The sequence below is a fragment of the Xiphophorus maculatus genome, chromosome 13 (assembly GCF_002775205.1).
Source record: "Xiphophorus maculatus strain JP 163 A chromosome 13, X_maculatus-5.0-male, whole genome shotgun sequence".
Taxonomy (NCBI): domain Eukaryota; kingdom Metazoa; phylum Chordata; class Actinopteri; order Cyprinodontiformes; family Poeciliidae; genus Xiphophorus; species Xiphophorus maculatus.
Window position 1 is genome coordinate 28,171,403 of NC_036455.1, and position 20,788 is coordinate 28,192,190.

The 20,788-nt window shown below is 37.9% G+C and overlaps 1 protein-coding gene across 2 annotated transcripts in view; it reads left to right on the forward strand.

The window, feature by feature from the left end:
- The window catches only part of col22a1 (collagen type XXII alpha 1 chain), a 74,504-nt gene that overhangs the window by 28,078 nt on the left and 25,638 nt on the right, over positions 1–20,788 (forward strand). Inside the window, exons 13-34 of one of the 2 annotated variants that reach the window (XM_005806189.2) lie at positions 1,702–1,755; positions 1,858–1,911; positions 2,004–2,057; positions 3,748–3,801; positions 3,887–3,931; positions 6,428–6,481; positions 6,575–6,628; positions 7,120–7,155; positions 8,417–8,446; positions 9,574–9,627; positions 9,737–9,790; positions 13,664–13,717; positions 15,864–15,917; positions 16,032–16,085; positions 16,197–16,250; positions 16,690–16,743; positions 16,877–16,921; positions 17,015–17,077; positions 17,991–18,044; positions 18,154–18,195; positions 18,285–18,317; positions 18,406–18,459. In XM_005806189.2, coding sequence (XP_005806246.1) covers positions 1,702–1,755; positions 1,858–1,911; positions 2,004–2,057; positions 3,748–3,801; positions 3,887–3,931; positions 6,428–6,481; positions 6,575–6,628; positions 7,120–7,155; positions 8,417–8,446; positions 9,574–9,627; positions 9,737–9,790; positions 13,664–13,717; positions 15,864–15,917; positions 16,032–16,085; positions 16,197–16,250; positions 16,690–16,743; positions 16,877–16,921; positions 17,015–17,077; positions 17,991–18,044; positions 18,154–18,195; positions 18,285–18,317; positions 18,406–18,459 — 1,104 coding nt within the window. The remainder of the gene's footprint in view (positions 1–1,701; positions 1,756–1,857; positions 1,912–2,003; positions 2,058–3,747; positions 3,802–3,886; positions 3,932–6,427; positions 6,482–6,574; positions 6,629–7,119; positions 7,156–8,416; positions 8,447–9,573; positions 9,628–9,736; positions 9,791–13,663; positions 13,718–15,863; positions 15,918–16,031; positions 16,086–16,196; positions 16,251–16,689; positions 16,744–16,876; positions 16,922–17,014; positions 17,078–17,990; positions 18,045–18,153; positions 18,196–18,284; positions 18,318–18,405; positions 18,460–20,788) is intronic. The other variant, XM_023345237.1, reaches the window with a different exon arrangement.

Sequence of the window (20,788 nt, forward strand, 5' to 3'; positions counted from 1 at the left end):
ATTACTGTGAAGTTGACAGAAAATTACATGTGTAGCTTTTGTATTCAGCTCCATTTAAATGACATTTATTGCCATGGTGCAATCAGCTTCTAAATAGACATTAAACATTAAACTCCTCATAAAAATGAGATTTAGTGCAAAATATATAAAACATAAATAGGACAGCATGTGTCTGAAACATCCCTGATATCAGCATTGAGACTAAAATGATTATAAAAAGTAGGAAATATAGTCCCTGATTTTGATAAGATATTTTCCTTTGTTATAACTACAACTCTTTTCATCATAGTATAGATTTAAACTCCTATATCTTGCTGAAAAGTTATTTGTAAGTTGGTTTTGTCTTATTTTAAGTGCACTAAGAGATTTGCATTAAAAACTAGACACAAAATATTTGATAAGATTTTTGTTTTTTTGCTGTGTTTTAGAAAAAAAAACAACGAAAAAACAAAACGGTTAACAAATGGCATTTGTTATTATATCTGTGTTTAAAAACATTAACTGTTTCTTCTTCATTTTTGGTTGAGGCTATTAAGAGCCATTGTGTAAGGTCCAGAAAACCTACTGGAGCCCTGGCCTAGTCAAAGCCCAGACCTAAATCCCATTGAGATTTTCTACAGATGCTCTGCATCATATTTGACAGAGTTGGAGCTGATGAGCAAAACTGCACATGTTCAGATTCCTCTGGGGGAACAAAAAAAGAAGAAAAACTTTGATCAATTTCACAATTCTGCTCTACTTTATATCACATAAAAGTTAACTTGCTGCGGGAAAAGAAACATATCTTTTGATTCCCGTTTTTATCCGTCCTTCCTGTTGGGAAAACTTTACTGCTTTGACAGCAGTGCATTAAATCAAGTTTTAATGCGCTTATTCGTTACATTCTGCTTCACCATCTGTCTTCGCTTTTTTTCTACGAGAACATTGCAATTTGCTTCTGCAAACTTTTCTAAAAAAAGAAAAGAAAGGGGAAAGAAAAATCAAAAATTAAACTCATGACATGCGGCGCCTCTGACGTGCGAGCCACGGTTTTTCATGTTTATTAACTCGGGTTTGAAAGTGAATTGGCTTCACTTTGATTGCCTCCAATTGGACCTGCAGCCACCTGCAGCAGGTGATTCCCTGCTGCAGATGACGTCCTGTTGCTCACGTCTTTGAATCTCGGCGATTAAAATAAGTGCCGTATGTTAATATGAGCCTGAAATAATTAAAGGGCAACCTTCTGTGACTTGTAAAGCGGTTTATGGAGCAGAGGGAAGTCTTGCGGCGTGGTAAGACGCATGGTGTACCGTGTAATTTGGGAGCCATTAACTCTCACCCAGTCTCGCTTTTTGAAATTCCTCTGGAGCAGAAGGTGACATCAGCGAGCAATCCCACAATGCATCTCTGCGAGGACAATGGAGAGCCATTGTTCCTTGAGTCTTGGGTTCGAACGTGTGACCAGACCACAGTGGGTCTCGGTCAAGCTTTTCAACACATTCTGGCCGTCCAACCTTTACTCAAAAGTGTTTTGTTTGCCTTCGTGTGACTTTGTGTGTTTTACTCTCCGTTCTCCTGTGTGATCTGTTTACCTCATGTACGTGTTTCTAACTTCTTCAGTTGCCTGTGATACTAGCAGGTCGAGTTCCCGACGGTTCGCCTTGGTCTGCATGCCTGTGTCTGACTGAACGATCTGTCTGAACTGTTATTTTCTGTTTCCAGGGTGATAGAGGCTCTATAGGGTTAACAGGTTCTCCTGGACAAAAGGGAGAGAAGGTGTGGACCTGGAGATATGGAGGCCTTATTTTGTTATTATTCACTCCGAGGCTTAAAAAGTTGTGGTCTGGTAATAAATACACATCCGTTTTCGTTCCGCAGGGCACAGGTGGTGTTCCTGGTATTGATGGTCTAACTGGTGACAAAGGGGACAAAGTAAGATGTAGACCGCTTTTAAATCCTGGTTAAAAAAAAAAATACAAGCTTTTAGAATATGCTTTAAGAATGTATTTGATTTTTGTGTTTAGGGCGAAGCAGGCAGGGCCGGTGCTGCAGGGTTAGCGGGTCCAGCCGGGCAGAAGGTAGGTAATCCGTTAACGTTAGGAATCTTTTATTATCTCAAGATTCCATTTGGTTCCTATTTCTGTGGTCACAGTTTCATTCCAAATTGGTTTTTGATAGGACAATCGACAAGCTTTTACAAGTAAAACTAGGAATGCACCGATCTAAAATGAATATCTGTATCTGTCATTATATTGAAAAGCATTCTGTGCCTGATCAATAAGGGCAGATATATTCTGTTTAATTCAATGCTTTGTGGTCTCGTGCTTTATTATTTATTTTACATTATATTTAGAATTCGTAGTTGCATTTCTGAACCATTTGAAAGGTTTGTTGCTGTTTATTTGTTACATGTTTAACCAAAGTAGTCAACCTATTGTTTTTGTCAGTTTCAGTTTCTTTATTTATTTTACATTGATTGCTCTACTACTAATTGCACAGACTGAACAAATTAAAGTTGTTTTTACATGTTTGATCAGGCTTATGAAGGTATTGGTAGATTTACGTGTGATGTACTGGAGCAGAGTTATCAAATATATGTTTAATTGTATACATTTATGTCTGCATTTAAAAAAAGAAATATTTTAAGTAAATCCAGAACAGTCTTTCTGTATCGAATCGGCCGATACTGTCATGTTCCGTGTTTTTCCGTGTGTTTATTTTTGAGTTTCCTGTGTCTGAGTCTCCATGTTGTCCTGTCTCCCTTTGATTACTCCCAGGTGTTTCTCATTCCCTGATTACCTCCTGTGTATTTAGTGTCACCTGTGTGTCTTTGTCGGGTCCTCGTCTAATGTGCTCTCAGTCCTTCGTGTGTCCAGTCGTAAATTCAGTTGCTACCGGCGTTGAGCCCTGGCTTCCACTCAGTCGTGCTGCCTGTGTTTTTGGACTAGTTTTGGACTGTTTTGACGTTTATTTATTATTAAAACAACCATCAATCATCTCACCTGGGTCATCTGCGTCTTCCTCACTACCCTACTCCACCACTTCATGACAGATACTAAACTTCAGATATCGATATTGGTATCTTTATCAAAAAGTGGATTGGTGCATCCCTACTTCAAACTATGCTACTTATCTTTCTTAATTCTCCATATTTACAGAAAATGCTCACATCCTTCTTGAAAAATGTTTTGTTTATTGCAATAGATGATTCAGTTTGTTCTACAATCTGAAAATAGAAATACAGTTTAGTTTACTTTTGCTAGCTTTATTATGAAACATTTGATATCTTTCATATTTGGAAAATTCTTTGTAGCTCAAGGCGAGTGTCATGATTTGGGTGGTGAGGCAGAGGCAGCCGACCCAGGGTAGGATGAATAAGAAGGTTTAATAATGAAAACAAGTCCAGAAATCCAAAAACATACAAAGTCCAGGCAGCACAAAGGAGCAGAAGCTCGCAGGTAGTGACAACAGGTACTGGACAAACCCGACGAGGAACAAAGAACACAGGTGGGGTTAAATACACAGAGGGTAATCAAGGAGACAAGAAACACCTGGGAACAATCAAGGGGAGACAGGACAACACGGAGACTTAAGAGACACAGAAACTCAAAATAAACACAGATACGGAACAGATCCTGACAGCGAGTTTTATTTTGCCATAGGGTCTAAACTTTCTTTCAGCCGTTTTCAGTCAGTCACCAGAGTAAATTGCAATGACAGTGACTTCATAAGTCCAGCAAATATAATTGTTCATTTTATGTTCTTTAGGGAATCCAAGGAGATGCAGGAATTCCAGGTGCACCAGGACCGAAGGGCGTCTCTGTGAGTAACGTGCCTCACCTCCATCAGATAAATAGATACTGATAAATGTACGTTAGCTGAAAACCATCTACGTGTTTCGTTTTAGGGAGATTCTGGTGTTAAAGGAGAAAAAGGAACTCCAGGAGCTGGTGTAAGTTAACATGGGTCCAAACTTTTTAAAAGCAGAGCCTTCACTTCCCTCATATTCTTCCCGTTTCCAACTGATACCAGAGAAAACCCTCATCCTCACAGTGCAGCTATCCCCAGCATGTCTTGATATTAAAACCGTGATTTTAGGTTTTTACCTCCACCAAACTCTAATTCCTGATAAGAGACGGAACTTTCTGAGAAGGTGAGATCATGTTTCTTTTTCTTTCTCCTCGGAGGAATTGAAGAACTGAAGGGCGTAATTGTGCAAACAGATGGAGTTCACTTGATTCACTCTCCATGCTTCCTGTCTGGAATACTGCGGGGGCGTTTGGAGCTTTGTTGATGTCTGAAGCTTTCCTTGAAAAACTTTCTGTGTATGTTGCATATGTTGGGATATTAGATTTCACTTCAGGTTGCTAGTAAAAATGTCCTCTCAAAAGTCCTTAGGTATGCTATTTTTGTCCGTCAAAATGTTCTTTTTTTTTATCATTTAGCAAAATGCATACGAGCAATTTATAACAATCATTTCTATAGGATGCTAAGAGGTCAGAATTACAACACTGATTGCTTTGCCATATTGCAGGATGCTGTTTAAAAGGTTTGGGAACCTTACGGCTGCCAGGTTAAAATTTGTCTGTGAGCCAAACAGTCAGTCATTGAATAATTTCCTGTTGGTGAAAGTTACTGGAAAAATACTTTCCTCTGTAAAGTGATAAAGGAAACAAGCGGTTTTTAAGACACATGCAGCCGATGTTTGAAACGAAGAAATGTGTTTTTGCCACACATATTAGTTCAGATTAATGACTCCCACTTTGTTCCTGGAAACATTATGTACTCATTAGGAATGACCTTGTTTTGATTTCACTTTTCTTCCCATAAAAACCTAACAGCCACTTGGATTTTGTTCAACTTTTTTCTCCACTTTGACATTTTTCCAACTCCGACCTTCAGATCACACATCATTTTAGTTTCAGGACCCTGAATGACCAGGAATTGCACTGATCTGAGATTTTATTGGCCAATTTTTGATCACCAGTTTTTATCGGTGAAACACTTTGACGCTATTTTTATCAGATTATCTGCTTTTATGTACTTCCAAATTCTATAAAATGCTTTTCATATACTGTTTTTTATTTTTTCACAATCTCAACACGGATTTGTCTTAAAACAATGTTTGGAGTAAAATTAAATGTAAAGTTCTCAAAAACAGATGAAAGGTACATAGCTGTCTTTTCCTGCATTGTGCAGTAAAATCATCACAGAGTTATCTATCAATAAATCCAAACTAAAACAATATTGTATGACTTTTACAATACTGATTCACAACTTTAACTTTGGAATCATAACTTAAAACTTCAAAGAGAAACTTTGGACTATTTACAATTGGTTTTATTGTCAGCTTTAATAATATCCCTTCTAATTTCTCTTTAAAAACCGTGACATAAGAAGTCCAGTTAAGTTTATTTGTAGAGCAACAAGGCAGTTCAAAGTGCTTTACACCATAAAAACATAACACAGTAGCCAGAAGAGAACATGCAAATAACACTACAAGGACTTTTTCTGCCCTGAGAAATTATTTTTTAAAATATTACAGATATTTTTATTTTATTTCTACTGTGGGTGCATTCCATCAAATGAGTACCGTTTTAGAAGGAAAGAAATGAGCACCAAATTGAAGCACCAAAGAAGGTATTAGATGCAAAATAAGAAAAGATTCAAGACATTTATCGCAAATAACATTCTGCTAGCTTAGCACAACTGATTATCTAATAATAATACTTACTTGTTAGCTACTGCTAGCATATTAATGATTTATTACCTTACTTTAGCAATGATTATATCGGCAATAGTTTCTAATATGTCAGCAAAGCAGCTTAGCAATTAAACTGAAGTTAGCATTTTGGCTAAGAGTTGCAAGCCTTTTTTTGTTCTTTTTAAAAAATATTAGGGCCAGAGATGTCATTGACTCACTTTGTGAGAAAGCAGTAGCTATCAGTAGTTTTACATAAAGAAAAAAAGGAACAATTATTATGGGACTCACATTTTAAACTGGTTTTAGCTACTAGCTTATACTAGCAATGAGCACAGACAGCACAACTCCCTTTACTAAAACATAGATCTCTTGTGGGAATTCACTAAGTAAAGTAGATCCTTACTGCAACTCTGAGAATACCAATAACCTGCCAAGTTGAAAGCTAAAAAGGAATATACAAACCTGCAGAGCAACATTCAGCCTTTGTGTTATCTGTTGAAAGTCCTGCTCTCTCTCGCTCTCCTGCAGCCTCAGTAACCTGCAGACATATTATAGAAAATACAGTTTCCTTTGGGGTATCTTCTTGCATATTGACTAACTCTGGCTGTATTAGTTCAACAGTAGTTCCTGGAAACAGAGGCTCCTGGATTTTCTTTTGCTGCTTTTTTAACGATTAAATAAATCAAACTATTTTCTCCTACCTCTGCTTGAAAACATTTGACACAACCCTTGTTTACATTTTAGGGTCTTCCGGGTGTAGACGGATTGCCAGGAAAATCCGGACTACCTGGAAAAGATGTGAGTTTTATCAGTGATCAAGGTTTGGTTTTTACAAGGAGACTTTAATTTAAATTTTCTGATTTTGTTTTCTTTCTTTTTTTTGTCCTTCAGGGTCTGAGAGGACTGACTGGAGCACCTGGACCAAACGGAATCAAAGGCAACAAGGTTTGCACACCTTCCCGCTGCCATTTGCATTCCACTCCAAGGAAAAGAGGATACTGTCATGAACATAATGTCAACAAGTTGAGCTGATATGACTGATTTAAGCTGGATATCTTCCAAGGCTTCCCAAGCTTACAGTCTGCTCTCACCAGACATTCCTCAGTCTCCTCGTTGCACCATCAAACCCGTCTGTTTGTCTAAGAAAATGAAAAGCGGAGTTCATTTCGTCTGTCTGTAATTACTGGCTTTGATGATTCTCCCAGTGATGCACATTTGCTTGTAACACCACACCCTGCTGTACGTACACATCAGATGGCGCGCATAGACAGTCCCGCAAGGGTACGTCAACCACAAGTTCCATTTTGCTTCGGCTTACAATAAGCACACAGTTAAACATGACTCATTTTATGGATTACGGTAGCAGCTGTGTTATTATCACATATGAGGGTATTTTCATCCTGATGATGTTTGTTCTTGTGTGAACTCTGCCACAGGGGGAGAGAGGACTTCCTGGATTACCTGGGGATGTGGTGAGTATCAACAAAGTAGGAAAAAGTAAAAACGGCTGAAGTTATTAACAGTTTGCAGTGGTGAACAATTTGGAGTAACACATTTCAAAGGTGAAGTAGAACTCTGATTGGCATTTAATTTAGTCTGGTTAAGCTTTGAGAGTGCTTGAGTTATTGCTTAAACCAGTGGTCCCCAACCCCGGGGCCGCGGACCGGTACCGGTCCGTGGACCAATTGGTACCAGGCCGCGTAAGAAACAATTAAATATTTCTGTTTTATGCGTTATGTGAGTCTAGAGGATCTTTTATTTTGAAAATCCTTTAACTGGACTCTCTCGGTTACGTCTTGCGCGCCAACATTGAGCCACAAGCAGCAAAATGAGTAATGAGTAAACAGATGTCTTTGGAAAGTTTCTTTGTGAAGGGAAAAGGCCCAGAGAAGAGACAGGAGGATGGATTTAACCCAGTAGGTGATTCCCACAGTCCAAGCTCTGCCTGATATGGTGACTGGATGTTAATGAGGGAATGAAGCTTCAAACTGATTCGCCACGTAGAGACTAAGAACCCTGAGCATCACTTCGAGTCTCTCTCATCTCTCCCAGATGGACCGTCTGGTTGCAGAGAAACAAGCTCAGGGCTCCATTAGTCGTTATCGTGAGTTAAAATTTTCACAAAAGTAAAATGTTCGTTTTTGTGGCGCATCTGTATCTTATTTTGAAGGTATATGTAAACGTAGCGACCAGAGTCAGAGAGCGTTAGGGCAGTGGAGAGAGGAGAGGAGTAGAGCTTGTGAGTTTTAGGTCTGGTTCACACGGCAGGATTTAAGGATTGTCGGCCGATTTTGTGGCCACACATGACACGAGCCGATAAAAGTCCAACAGGTTCGGTTGGTTCGTGTGTCCAGCCACACGGCAGGAACCAATTCCACTCATGAACATCCCGATTCCAGCGCTAAGACCCTCCTCCTGGCTCTGATTGGTTGTTTTTGGTCAGGAATGGTGCATCTCTTCATACAGCAATAGCTGCTCAGATAGGAGGTGAAGGAGATCGATCTTTTCATAGATTATCTGTCTGATATTATACTGTCAGGACATGATAGTTTTTACAAATATGTAAAAATATTTTTTAATAAAAGTTACATACTGCAACTTTAAGGCTTCCACTTATATCATCACATCAGTTAGTTGTCCGGCTTTTCTGGCATATTAATGTTTTTTAAATGTAAAAGTAACCATTACCTGAAATGTTCTGATAATTTATTTACTTTTTACTTAATATTAAAGGCGCAACAAGAAGGCCTCCGAGGTGAAAGGGTAAGTTACTATTTGCCGAAAAGCATATTTCAATTATTTGGCTCATGAACACAGATATTATTATTTTTATGTGGTATTTTTGTCACCAGCATCCACTTCATTGTGCGTTCTAGCAGATTTCCATGCTTAATTATTATTAATAATAAATAGTATAGTCATGTCACAACAAATAAAGCTAATGTCTTTTAGAGTAATGTTTTTTTTTCTTGTGAATATGAAGAGGATCATATAAAGCATAATGTTGGGCACACACAAAAATAACAATATTAAAGTATACTGTATATGAAAAACAACATTAAGAATAATGTACTGTACAGTAAGGACAAAATTCTAACATGAAATATTGAGCAGTTATCAAAAATAACATACAAAAGAATGTACATCTGAGTTAGGGTAATTATAGAAAGATGTCACCAAAAATTCCAAATATGTATGTGTATTTGTGGATTTTACGACATCATTTACAGTACATAAAAATAAAACTGCACAAACATAAAATACAAAAAAATATCACTTTGTAGTGGAATCATAATAAATTTGCATATGGTAGCTGATGATTATTGGTATTGCTTTAACCTTTTGCAAGCATGTCTCTACTGATGAGACAATAACTGGTAAAGAATTTATCTTCCGTGCTAACATTTGTTTCTGGTTGGTATACAGTTAGCATGGCTGTGCACAGACCAGTTAGCATGGTGTGCGCCAATGGTAAATGGCCTGTATTTATAGCACTCCATCAAGCCCAATGGACTCCACAACACTTAACACTACATTCAGTCATTCACAAACTGATTCACACGCTGACCAGTGATGGCTTCTGGTCAGCCCTCCCCACATCATCGTCTACTCAGTCAGCTAAACGTTTTAGTGATTTTGATGGAAATCCTGAGCTTAAACTAGTGATTAGGTAAACACAAATTTCCAAATGAGTTTTATGCAGGACTTATTAAGTCAATAAAACCAAATACCTGCTACCTAAGATTAGCATTGGGTACCATCACAAACTCTAAAGTGGCATTTTCTGAAGTCTGGGACCAGACAGTAGCCTGTAACACTCTACCACCTTAGTTTATGTTTTTATAATTCTCTATTATAGCTCATACTCCCATATGTTGCTCTTGTTCCAGGGAGAGCCTGGACCTGCTGGGCCTCCTGGAGCAGACGGTCGACCAGGACCAGCTGTAAGAATTACTTTTCAGCTTCTAATTGTGATGTCAAGGGGAAAAAAGACTATTTGACTTTATATCCCACTCAGACTGTATTAACTTTGACTAATAATTTGTTTCTCAGGGTCCTGCTGGTCCACCGGGTCTGCCTGGTGAGCACGGCGATCCTGGCCAAATGGTAAGACTTTGACCCAGAACTTGAATGTGGCTAATCTGGTAGTATAAGCTACTTGCACATGCAGACATAAATCTTTTCTGGATCGAGGTGTCTGCATTGTGTATTAGGAAAAGGCATCACAAGGGTTAACGTTTTAGATTTGCAGGTAAATCCACAACATAGACTTCACAAAAAATCAAATGTATATTTTTCAGCATATTGGCAATATCAGCAAGACTGACAAATGTAATATAGACAGAATTCTGCAGAAGTATCAATGAACCACACGAGTGTTATCATGTAACATTGTTATTACTATGTTATTACACAATTATTACTACATTATATAGAAATGTTATTACTGTTACTACAAAGTTACTATGTTCTTACATAGTAGTAATTATGCTGTTCCATAGTAGGGGTTGAACCAATTAGTCGACTAGTCGACTCTAGGACGTCTCGCGAGTTTTTACATTTCATGTCGACTAGTCGCAGTCATGTGATTTCCGGTGGTGACAGCCTGTGCTGATCTGACAGCACAGTATACGTCACAAGACAGAAGAAAAATAAGTTAATACATTAGTTTAAATGATATGTAGATGGATGCATATTTGTGGTTTTACAGTGTTTTTAAAAGGAGATGGAGTTGCAGCTGCAGTCCACTACAAAACACAAGCCGTCTAAAACTCGCCCCCTTCCCGCTAAGGATGTCACTTAGCCGGCTCGCGAGTGTCTTTGTCACGATGATCTAACTAATACATTATGATGTTATGTTGCTGATTAAATAAAGATCTGTGGTAATGACAGTGTATACTTGTCTGACATATATATAGCCGTGAGTTCGTGCTAAGAATGACATTTGTGCTTAGAAGTGTCATCAGATCAGCTGTCAGAGTGTATGACACTCTGACAGCTGATCTGACAGAACACTGGCTACAAAATGGCGTCTTCCAAACAGATCGAGGACAAAACCCGCATCTTGTCAAACAGGTAGAAATTACTGGGTCCTTGTATGAAAATGTGCTCTTAGCGAACTCTTAGCGAAGAGAATATTGACAGCGAGTGAACTTTATTTACCCCCCGCCCCCATGCCACCTCTTTTTATTGTTTTTACATGCCATCTAAAAGATGTGTGTTTCCTTTTGAATGTTGGTTTCCCAGCAACTTATTATTTATCATAAACTATCCCGATGTTTTGTTGTTTCACTTGTTGCTGTTCTGTGTAAATGCCGTATTTTTCCGTGAAAACGGGTAATAAAGCCTGTACGTTACTCCAAAGCTTTGCGTCTTGCGTTGCCATGACGTCACAACGACTAGTCAACTCGACATCGACTCGACTTTTATCATGTTGACGTTGACTAGAAAATATCTTAAATCGTTCAATCTGCTGAGTCAGCAGAGCTTCCTGCCGCGCATCGGGCGGAGGAGAAGCAGGTGGTTTCGTTGAATTCAGCTGTAACCAAACGGGATCCGTTCATAACAAGTTTGGCTTGTGATGTTCCAAAAGCTCCATGTAGTCAGTGTGATAATTTGACTCCTATAGTAACTATCCAGAGATCATCAGCGTCAGCCGGTGTTTAGAAAAAAAAAGTCAGACCCGACTTTGTGCAACAAACTTTTCCCCGCTGCTCACGAAGAATCTCCATAATAGACTTAGTAAAAGCAGGAGAAGGGGAGAGTGTGTGTGTGTGTGTGTGTGTGGGGGGGGGGGGGGTCAATATTTGCCGTGAAAATAGCTAATAAAGCCTCCAAGTAGTTGTGAAGGGTTTTTGCGCTTACGTCACTATGACGTCACCGCGACTAGTCGACATCGACTCGACTATTATCATGATGTAGTCGACCTTAAAAAATATGTAGTCGTTCAACCCCTATTCCATAGTAGTAACTGTTGTTACATAGTAATTACTTTGTTGTTACATAGTGGTATCTATGTTGTTACATAGTAGTTACTTTATTGTTACATAATAGTAGCTAGGTTGTTACATAGTTAAATGTGCTGTATCAAAGTTTAAATTTTCTTATTCAGCTGGAGATGGAAGGAAGGATCAAACCAGAAAACACGTAGCGCTAAAGCAGTCCTGAAGGAAACTTAGCTAGGGTTTAAGGCATTCAGGAACAACTAATACAACTGTTATATGCTGTTATGGCATGGAGTGTTGTCGGTGCTCTTAACAAAGGTCCTTTAAACTTCTATGAGAAGAAAAAGCCCATAGCTATCAAGACACATTGGAATATTTTAATCAGCAATAACTGTGTACATTGATGTATTTACAGGGAGTTTGTGACAACTGAAAACTGTATTGCATGTTAAGCCAAACAAAATATCCAATATTGGCTTTCTCCAGTCTTATAAAACTTTCAATCAGTGACCTTCTTAATATGAAAAATATTAAAACACACAAGAATTATTTTGTGAGCTCACCATGAAAAGACAATTTTGTGCATTAGCTCTGTGTGGGGAAAAAAAAAACAACCAAAAAAACATTTTGAAATAAAATCTGCACGTCCCTGAATCTGCAAAGAGAAAGCAAGCCAGATAATTGCTCATTTTAAGCTAAAAATGATTATCGCTCTTTTAAAAAACATGTAACTCTTAATATGCAAGAATACAACCTTTAACTGATGAAATTAGATGTTTAAATGACATACAAGATCATTTCTGATGTTGTGGGAGGGAAATTAAGACATAAGGACCCTGTTATGAGCACTTGACTCATCAGTAACAGGGTGTTGGAATGAAACTCCTCAGTCCAAGTTCCAGAGAGGCCTTGCTTTGATCCCATCAAGACATCCCATGTTAAATTGATAATAAAACAACCTTAATGTGGTGTTTTGTTATTATATTGAGAGGCTGTGCAGAAAATGAAAACATGTCATAGGTCACCACGTCTAGTACTGGTAGTTGGATATTCTAAAATGCTAAATGTGAAAAACACATTAGGTGAGAAATGTTGGATAATGTCACAAAACCGCATTCAATAATTAGCTAAATTACCTGCTGCGATGAGTGAAAACTCCAGCTGGAATCATTGTGTATTATGTACACAACAAAATTGGCAAAATTAAATCATCACTTTTCCCAGTCTATTTGGTACTTCTCAAACTTTGTGTTAATTTAATTCTTTTGATAAGGCATTGAGTAGTTTTAACACTTGAAAGAGTAAAAGGAAAAACCTTTTTCACTTCCAATACGATACCAGTATCACCTCTTTGAGTATTGGACAATGCTGATATTGACCCGATACAATATCAGCATGAATCATGCATACTTTTATTGCTTATTTTGGGGTGAAAAGGTATCAAAACAAACTTTCCAGTTAGAGGAAGAAAATTAAACGAGTTTACACTTATTTCCTTTTTGGTTTGTTCGCAAATTATTTTACCATAGATATAGCCATCATCGGCTTTTGCAATATTCAATTCAACTCAATTCTATTCAGTTTATTTCTATAGCTCTAATTCACAACTTTGAGGCAGTTTGCCAAAAAAGTAATTTAAATTCAATCATACATAGATTCCAGTTGATCCTAATTACCAAACAGTACATTAAGCTCTGTTCATCATTACATTTTTTAAAAAGTTTTCTTATAAAAAGTACTCAACAAGTTGCATGTAGTCAATCTTGTGTGGCATAGAGAAAACAACCACACCTCACACAGAAAACCCCAACTTTGATGTAAACGGACAAACTTCTCGATATTCTGTATTAAACTGTTCCGGGTTTCATGGCTCTTGAATGAAAGCAGCTTTCTTCAGAAGTGGTTTCCTAAATTCTCACAGAAAAACAGTTGCGTAGGGTTCCCTATGTGGTTTGAGGCAGGAGTTATGTTTCAAAGTTTTCACTGCTGTTCTTTTTTTAATTCAATTTTATTCATCCAAACTGTTTCTTTTCAGGGAAAGAAAGGTGAAAATGGACTGCCGGGAATTGACGGCCTTCCTGGACCTCCAGTAGGAACAAAATCCTTCTTATTACACAAATTTCCTTCCTTCTATAACAAATGTGATAAAATAACTTTAGGAATTACAGAACAGTCACAATGGACCTGTTAACACCTAAATTTTATTATATGGATGTGTACAAAGTTTTGTTTACTTCATATCCTGCTACTGTCTCTTTTTTTTTAGTTTATGCTAATGGTTTACAAAGAATTTGATATGCTAAACCCTTTTAGTCCATAAAGATCAGGTGCATTTTATGTTATCAGGCTGGCGTTGATGCTCTCTCTAAAAAGTTGATGTTCATAAATCAGTGTCACTTTAATCCACAATAAATCGAGTCTTTCCTGTTTTATAATCCCATAAAATTAATTGGTGTTACACAGTTATGTCAAAGCTTCTTCAAGTACCTAATATTGACTTACTTGTTAAGGTTAGCTAAAGTGCTGTCAGTAGCATGTCGCTAGCATGTTAACTAACATCGACTCACTATGTTTAGTATGAATTACTGCATTTGTTCATTAAACTAAAACTGGCTTAAATGCTAAGGTTAGCTAAACTTCTGTTAGCATTTGGACCATGAGTAGCAGACTGTTTTATAGGGAATGAAGAGAAATTCATGTTAATTAAATAAATAGCTGCAACACGTTTGGTCTATTGACACTTTGCTTCAATAAGTGGAACATAGACAAAAAATATAAGCAGCGAATTGTGCCAGATTATGTGCTAAATTTATTTGCGGGTAGAAAAAACAGCCAAGATTAACCAAGCAGGAAAATCTGCTACCTGCCGCCCTCTAGTGGCTTATCAGCACTACTCGTACCCAGGCTAGGAGTAGCTCTCACATTTCCTACTTATTAATGCTGTCATTTAGAAAGATATTACTGTAGGACAGCCAAGGCAGCTGAAAAATTCATCATCATCAGTATGAGCAATTCTATTAAAAACATTATAAGCAAAAGAGAGCCAAGCACTCTGTCTGACACTCTATTGGTTAGCACGGTAAATGTTAAAATTCATGACCGGACCATTAGAACAAGGCTTAAAAGATGTGGTTTGTTTGGAAAGTCTGTCAGAAAAACATTGCTTTTCATTGGAAAAAAAAATACTGCAGAAATATTTCCAGGTTTTGAAAGCTACATTTGAATAAACCACAAGAACCCTATGGTAATGTTCACTTAGACCAAAGAAAAGATGTTTTGCCTAAAGGCGGAGCTGTATGTTTTTTTTATTATCCTTATTTCAGCCCATATGCGCGTTCTTTCTATCTGTTAGGGTTAGGTAAAGCATGGTGGTGCAGGGATGATGATTTGCCTTGTAGATGCAGGATCTTTGTTGTCATTGATTTTGTTTTGCATTTCTATGAGGGAACATGAACATATCTGTCATGGGTCTTCAACCTGTGGTCTTTAGACCCTTCTCTGGGACTCTTAATAACTTTGTTTTTAAATCTAACATTAATAAAATTGAAATCAAACAATACATAGCATAAGAACAATAGAGAAAAAAATGTAACCATTTTCTGTTTAAAAGCAAAACATGCTGTACATTTATTTCCACAATAGAATATGTACAGTTTCCTCAAGAAAATGAAACTAGTGATGCAAGATATTCTTTTTAGGCTCTAAGCCTTAAAATATGGAGAATTCAGCTCAGAGAAATTTATTCACCCTGTTTATAAAAGTGATTAAAATATATTCATGGCTGCATAAACATAAAGAAAATACATGCTACAGTTTATGAGATAAACTGGAAAATAACAATTTTTAAGGCTCATGTATGTTTATTCGAGACAAAAGAAAATGCTCTTTGGATTCTAAATGTTACTAAACACAGTAGGTGTTCAACCAAGAATGATCAAAGTGTCGCATTGGGTGCCATATGGAGTAATAAATCTGTTGTGTTTTACACCCATTAGGCCAGATTTATTATTATTATGCTACAATTTGATAAAAGCCAGGATATCTTTTTGTCCTGAAACATGAAAGCTACAGACCTGGGGTCTACTTTCTATTCCTCAATAATCTATACCTGAATAATTGTTGGGAGTTATATTTGTTTTTCAATATTGTAATAAAAAAATCACTTTTAATGGTTAGGTACATGATGAAATATCAATTCAAACAATGTTTTTTTATTTCTTCTTCTTTTATTTAAGGGTCCGCTCGGTCCGCCGGGTCCACCGGGGGGACTGGGACACATGGGACAGCCTGTGAGTGATGAGCTAAAATCAGTGCTCAACATTGCCTTCTGAAATTGTTATGGTAATAAACATGTATAGGGCACAACTGATAGACACTAAAGTACCTCCTTTGTGTTTCCCCAGGGTCTACCTGGTGAACTAGGATTTCCAGGTAAACCAGGAGAGCCAGGAAAACCTGTGAGTTCAATTTGTAATCCTAAAAACGTGTCATTCTGTTTTTTTAACCTTTACTAAAGAGTTGGAGTTTGTCGTCAGCTACTGTAACCATTTATCTCATGCTCTTTTAAGGGAATGCCTGGGAAGGATGGCCTGGATGGTCTTGCTGGCACTGATGGCTCTGTGGTCAGTACAAGCCTCAAAATTCCTCTTTTAACCCTCAAACAGCTGATCACAATTGTGTCATATCTACTTCTTGATATTCATTTTGATCCATTTTGTAATCTATAAACAGTTCAGCAAGCTTAAGACCCAAACCTGATGGCCAAACGATGGAAACACTCAAAAAAAAAAATAGCCATTAAAGCTTTTGAGGGTGAAAATCAGAGCACAAACATACAGAACTGTCAACTTGTGACTGTCAGATTTCTTTCGTTTTTTAAACATTTCAATGTCACAGAAAAGCAAAAACGTGAAATCTGCATAGGGCAAAGGCTTTTCCAAAAGTGAAGCATTTGATCAGCGTATTTTTAATCCGAACTTACGTGTGGCATATTGTCTATCTGTAAAGAGCTTTTTGCGATTAAATGGGTGCTCTCTTAATGTTGATCTTTTGTCCTCGAAGGGGCCCAGAGGAGAACGGGGAACAGACGGTTTTCCTGGAAAGCCTGGACCTAAGGTACCACTGCTTCATCTAACCCTGGGACACGCATAGACCGAGGGAAACCACATTACGTGTGACCCCAGGAGGTGGCATATGTCATCTCCATGTGCAAAGCTGACATTTTGGTGGCTACGTCTCTTATCTGCAGGGTGATGAAGGGCCTCCTGGACCAAGAGGTCCTCCAGGGGAGAGGGTAAGTTCAGACCCTTTCTTATTTAGGACTTCAATGAAATACTTTCATTGAAACAGAAATGTGCTTTCTAATGTCATGTAAATTTCTTAACAGGGAGAAGCTGGGGCCCCCGGTCAACCAGGTGCTGATGGAGCACGAGGAGACAGAGGGACTCCGGTAGGAATTAACACCAAAGTAATGATTGGAACTGAATGAAAGACCTTTTGTCCAAACCTAGACAAGTTATCTGCAGTATTAGGTGGAAAATTACTTGTGATAATACTTAACAGAAGTTATTATGCTAACAGCAACTAGCCTAAAAACACCAATTATAGCAGTTGATTTAAGTTTGGCTTTCCATTATCATTACTCCCAGTTTGGAGCACAGACGTAATGGAACAGAACATACCACCAGTACTGGTTCACTGCTGTTGACTGCTGCACCATAATACATTTGCTTTTACCTTGCATATTATTTATTACTGAATTTCATCCAAATACGAGTAAGGTAAGGGCAGCCCAAAAACAGCAGGTAGTAGAGTAGACTACTGCCTGTTTGTGGTTTGGTATTTGTGTTTCAGTATTCAGACTTTTTTGTGGAACGTGAATCCAAATATTCACAGAAATTTGCCATTTTGCAGACTTTTTCGTAGAGCACGTCTAAAATATTTGAAGTAAAATGCAGCTTGGGAACCTCTTGTCTTGTCTCTATGCTGTAACTGCGAAGTAATTTCCCTGCTGGGATGAATAAAGTACTTCTATTCTATTCTATTCTATTCTAAATAACCTGATTATTATGCTACTTGATGTGCTACTAGCTGGTATTTGCCAAGCAGCCAATCTAGGAGTACCATTTCTATTCCTTGGGGCTGATTGATGTCAATGGTTGGGTTAGATGTGTGATGTCACATCATATTGATTTGTGAATTCAATTGAAGTCGTATTGTAAACATTGTTTCTAGCTGTAACACAGAAAAGTTATTTTTGACAATAAAATGAAAACGTTTAAATTTCCCTTTTGTACATTTGAAACTGATGTGCCAGAAATGTGTGGAAACTCAGTTATTTGTCTCTTCTTTTCTTAATAAAGGGAGAAAGAGGAACAGAGGGACCATTTGGGCCAAAAGGTGAAAAGGGTGACAAGGTAAATGTTGGGAAACATTACAAGATGGCCGCTGTGGATGTTGCTTTGTAGTGGCTACACTGAGGTAGTTAGCATGCGGACTCTGTGAACATGCCGTCTCTCGCCTCAGGGTGAAGTTGGACAACGAGGACTCCCTGGAGTTCCAGGAAATGTAAGTCGACCACCAGCTGTTTTCCATGTGCAGTTCAAGCCTCTGCTGCAGTTTAAGTTACCATATTCTGTGATGCGTTGTGTTGACAGGTCGCTAATGTCATCCCAGAGCCTGGCGAGCCGGTGAGTAGACGCTTACACTTAAAAACACGTCTCTGCTTTAACTTTGTGCTGCAATTTTAAACTAATGTTCAGCTCTCTTGCCTCACAGGGGAAGCCGGGAGAGAAGGGGGAGAAAGGGGACCAAGGAAAACCAGGAGAATTGGTGATGCTTTCTTTCTTTTCACTTTTTTTCTCTCTAAGAAAATAGTAAAAAGCACAGCTGGCAATGTGCTCACATATCCACTAGATGTCAGCAGAGATTTTTCTCTATCCATCCATCCATTTTCTAACACCCTTGTCCCTACTGGGGTCGGGAGGCGGGGTCACCCTGGACAGGTCACCAGTCTGTCGCAGAGAGATTTTTCTTCAACATATAAAATTGTCACAAACTCAGCAGCCTGGAAGCTGTTCAGGACATCATGTGCTGTCCAGTTAATTAGTTTGTATATTATGTCAGCTTAACACATCACTGTTAGTGGAGCTTTAATATAAAATACTGTAAACAAATTGTACCTGTGTTAATCACTATACTTTGTAGTAGATTACATTAATTACATATCAGTGAGAAACATTATTTATCAACCTTACAGATTTCCTTTTCTTTCTTTTCTTCGGTATATATATATATATATATATATATATACTCAAATGAGTATGAAAACATTTTTAGATTGATGATTTCATTTATTAAGGAGAAAAAACCAACAATTTCTGGCTCTAATTTTTGGAACACGAAGTTCAATTCCTCTAGTAACACCTGGAGCTAATTACTCCTTGACCTTTACGGCCAGGAAACGACTCAAATCGACAACATGAAGTTGGTTAAACGGCCTTGAAAAGTAAGTCATTATGCCCTCGAATTAAGAAATTCAAGATAAAAAGTTTATTGACATTCATCAGTCTGCAAAGGGTTATAAAGTCTTAGCTGGGAGACTTACTGAAGTTACTCCAAGAGGTAGATTTTCTGTGACTCATTTCAGAAAGCAAAACTCAAATATAATATGGATTTATTACACATAGAGATAAATATTTCAAGCCTTTATTTCTTGTAATTCTGTTGATTTTTGACTCACAGAATGAAAGCTCCAAATTCCCTGCCTCAGCGACTTGGAATATGAGAGAAGATAGATTTTTAAAAAAGGACATTTCAGTCAGAAATGTTGAGCTTGTGAAAAGTGTATTCAAATCTCTGCATTCAGTATTTGGTTGGGTCTAACTTGGCATGAATTACAGCGTGGTTCTACTGAGATGGAATGGAAGTTCAGGTTAGATCCATAGAGGTCAAAAGGTCATCTGGACCGTTGCTTCTGGTGCCTCTCATCTTCCCCTCCAGATTCTGGGACACTGATTTCCAAATCAAATGCAAACTTTACTTTCATCTGAAAAGGGAATTAGCGTAATATCAGCAAGATATTTGTAATGGAAATGTAGTTTAAAGGCTCAGGAAACTTTGCAGGTGTTTTGAGTCAATTAGCTGATTAAGGTGTGACACCATGAGCTTCCCGTATTCAACTTCATATTAATATTTAAAGTTTCTGAGACATGGATTTTGGCTTTTCTTTATTGTCATGATTATAATCCTATAATCATCAAAATCACAAGAAATAAAGGCTTTAAATATTTCACTCTCTATGTAACAAAGCCATAGAGTGAGTGAGTTTCACTTGCTGAAATGAGTGACCAAAAGTATTGGGCTTTCCCACAGTATCCTAACTTATTTTAAATGCAAAAAGTGGAAAAATAAAGCTGTCCTCGGTAAGGTCGGTATCTTGATTCAACAAGAAGGAGATCCGATATTACTGGCATCCGTGAGGAAGTTCCAGGGCCAAAGTCCCTGCTGACTGGAAAGAACACAGAGGTCCTTCTCAGATTTACCTGAAAACATATCTGGATGAAAATATCCCACGGACTGAAGCAACCAAATCGTTTTTTGTCGTGAGATGGCACCTGGCTCAAAAATGGCCTGGACGAAGGTTTTGGACTCCACTAGTCAGTCTGGACTTTAATCCCACTGAGGTCTTGTTGAATGACCTTCAACACGTCCTTCACACTCAGAAAAATCCCTCCAGTTTGGTAGAAATGAACCAATTCTGGAAGAAAGAGTAGGCGAAGATTGCTCCAGTGTGATACTTCAGTTTTCCCAAACACCTGATGGCGGCAGTCGTCACCCAGGGCGGCGCAGGCAGTTTTCAGGTGTAGGGGGTGAAAACTTTTGCAGATAGTTTTGTTTGTTTAGATTGTTCTCTCAATAAGGAAAAAACAATCATCATTTGAAAAGAGCATATTATTGTGTTGCATTTGGTTATATTTGTATGATATTACAGTTTGTATTTAGGTGTGGATGAAAAGCAGCAAAAGTTTTTGAGTATGGCAGGTCAAAATTGCCAAATTACAAAAATATAACTTGTGAAATCATTATTTAAACGGGTCATTACTAATTTAAACAGATGACAATGCAGAATTAATTTGTTATATTTTGAATTAATTATATG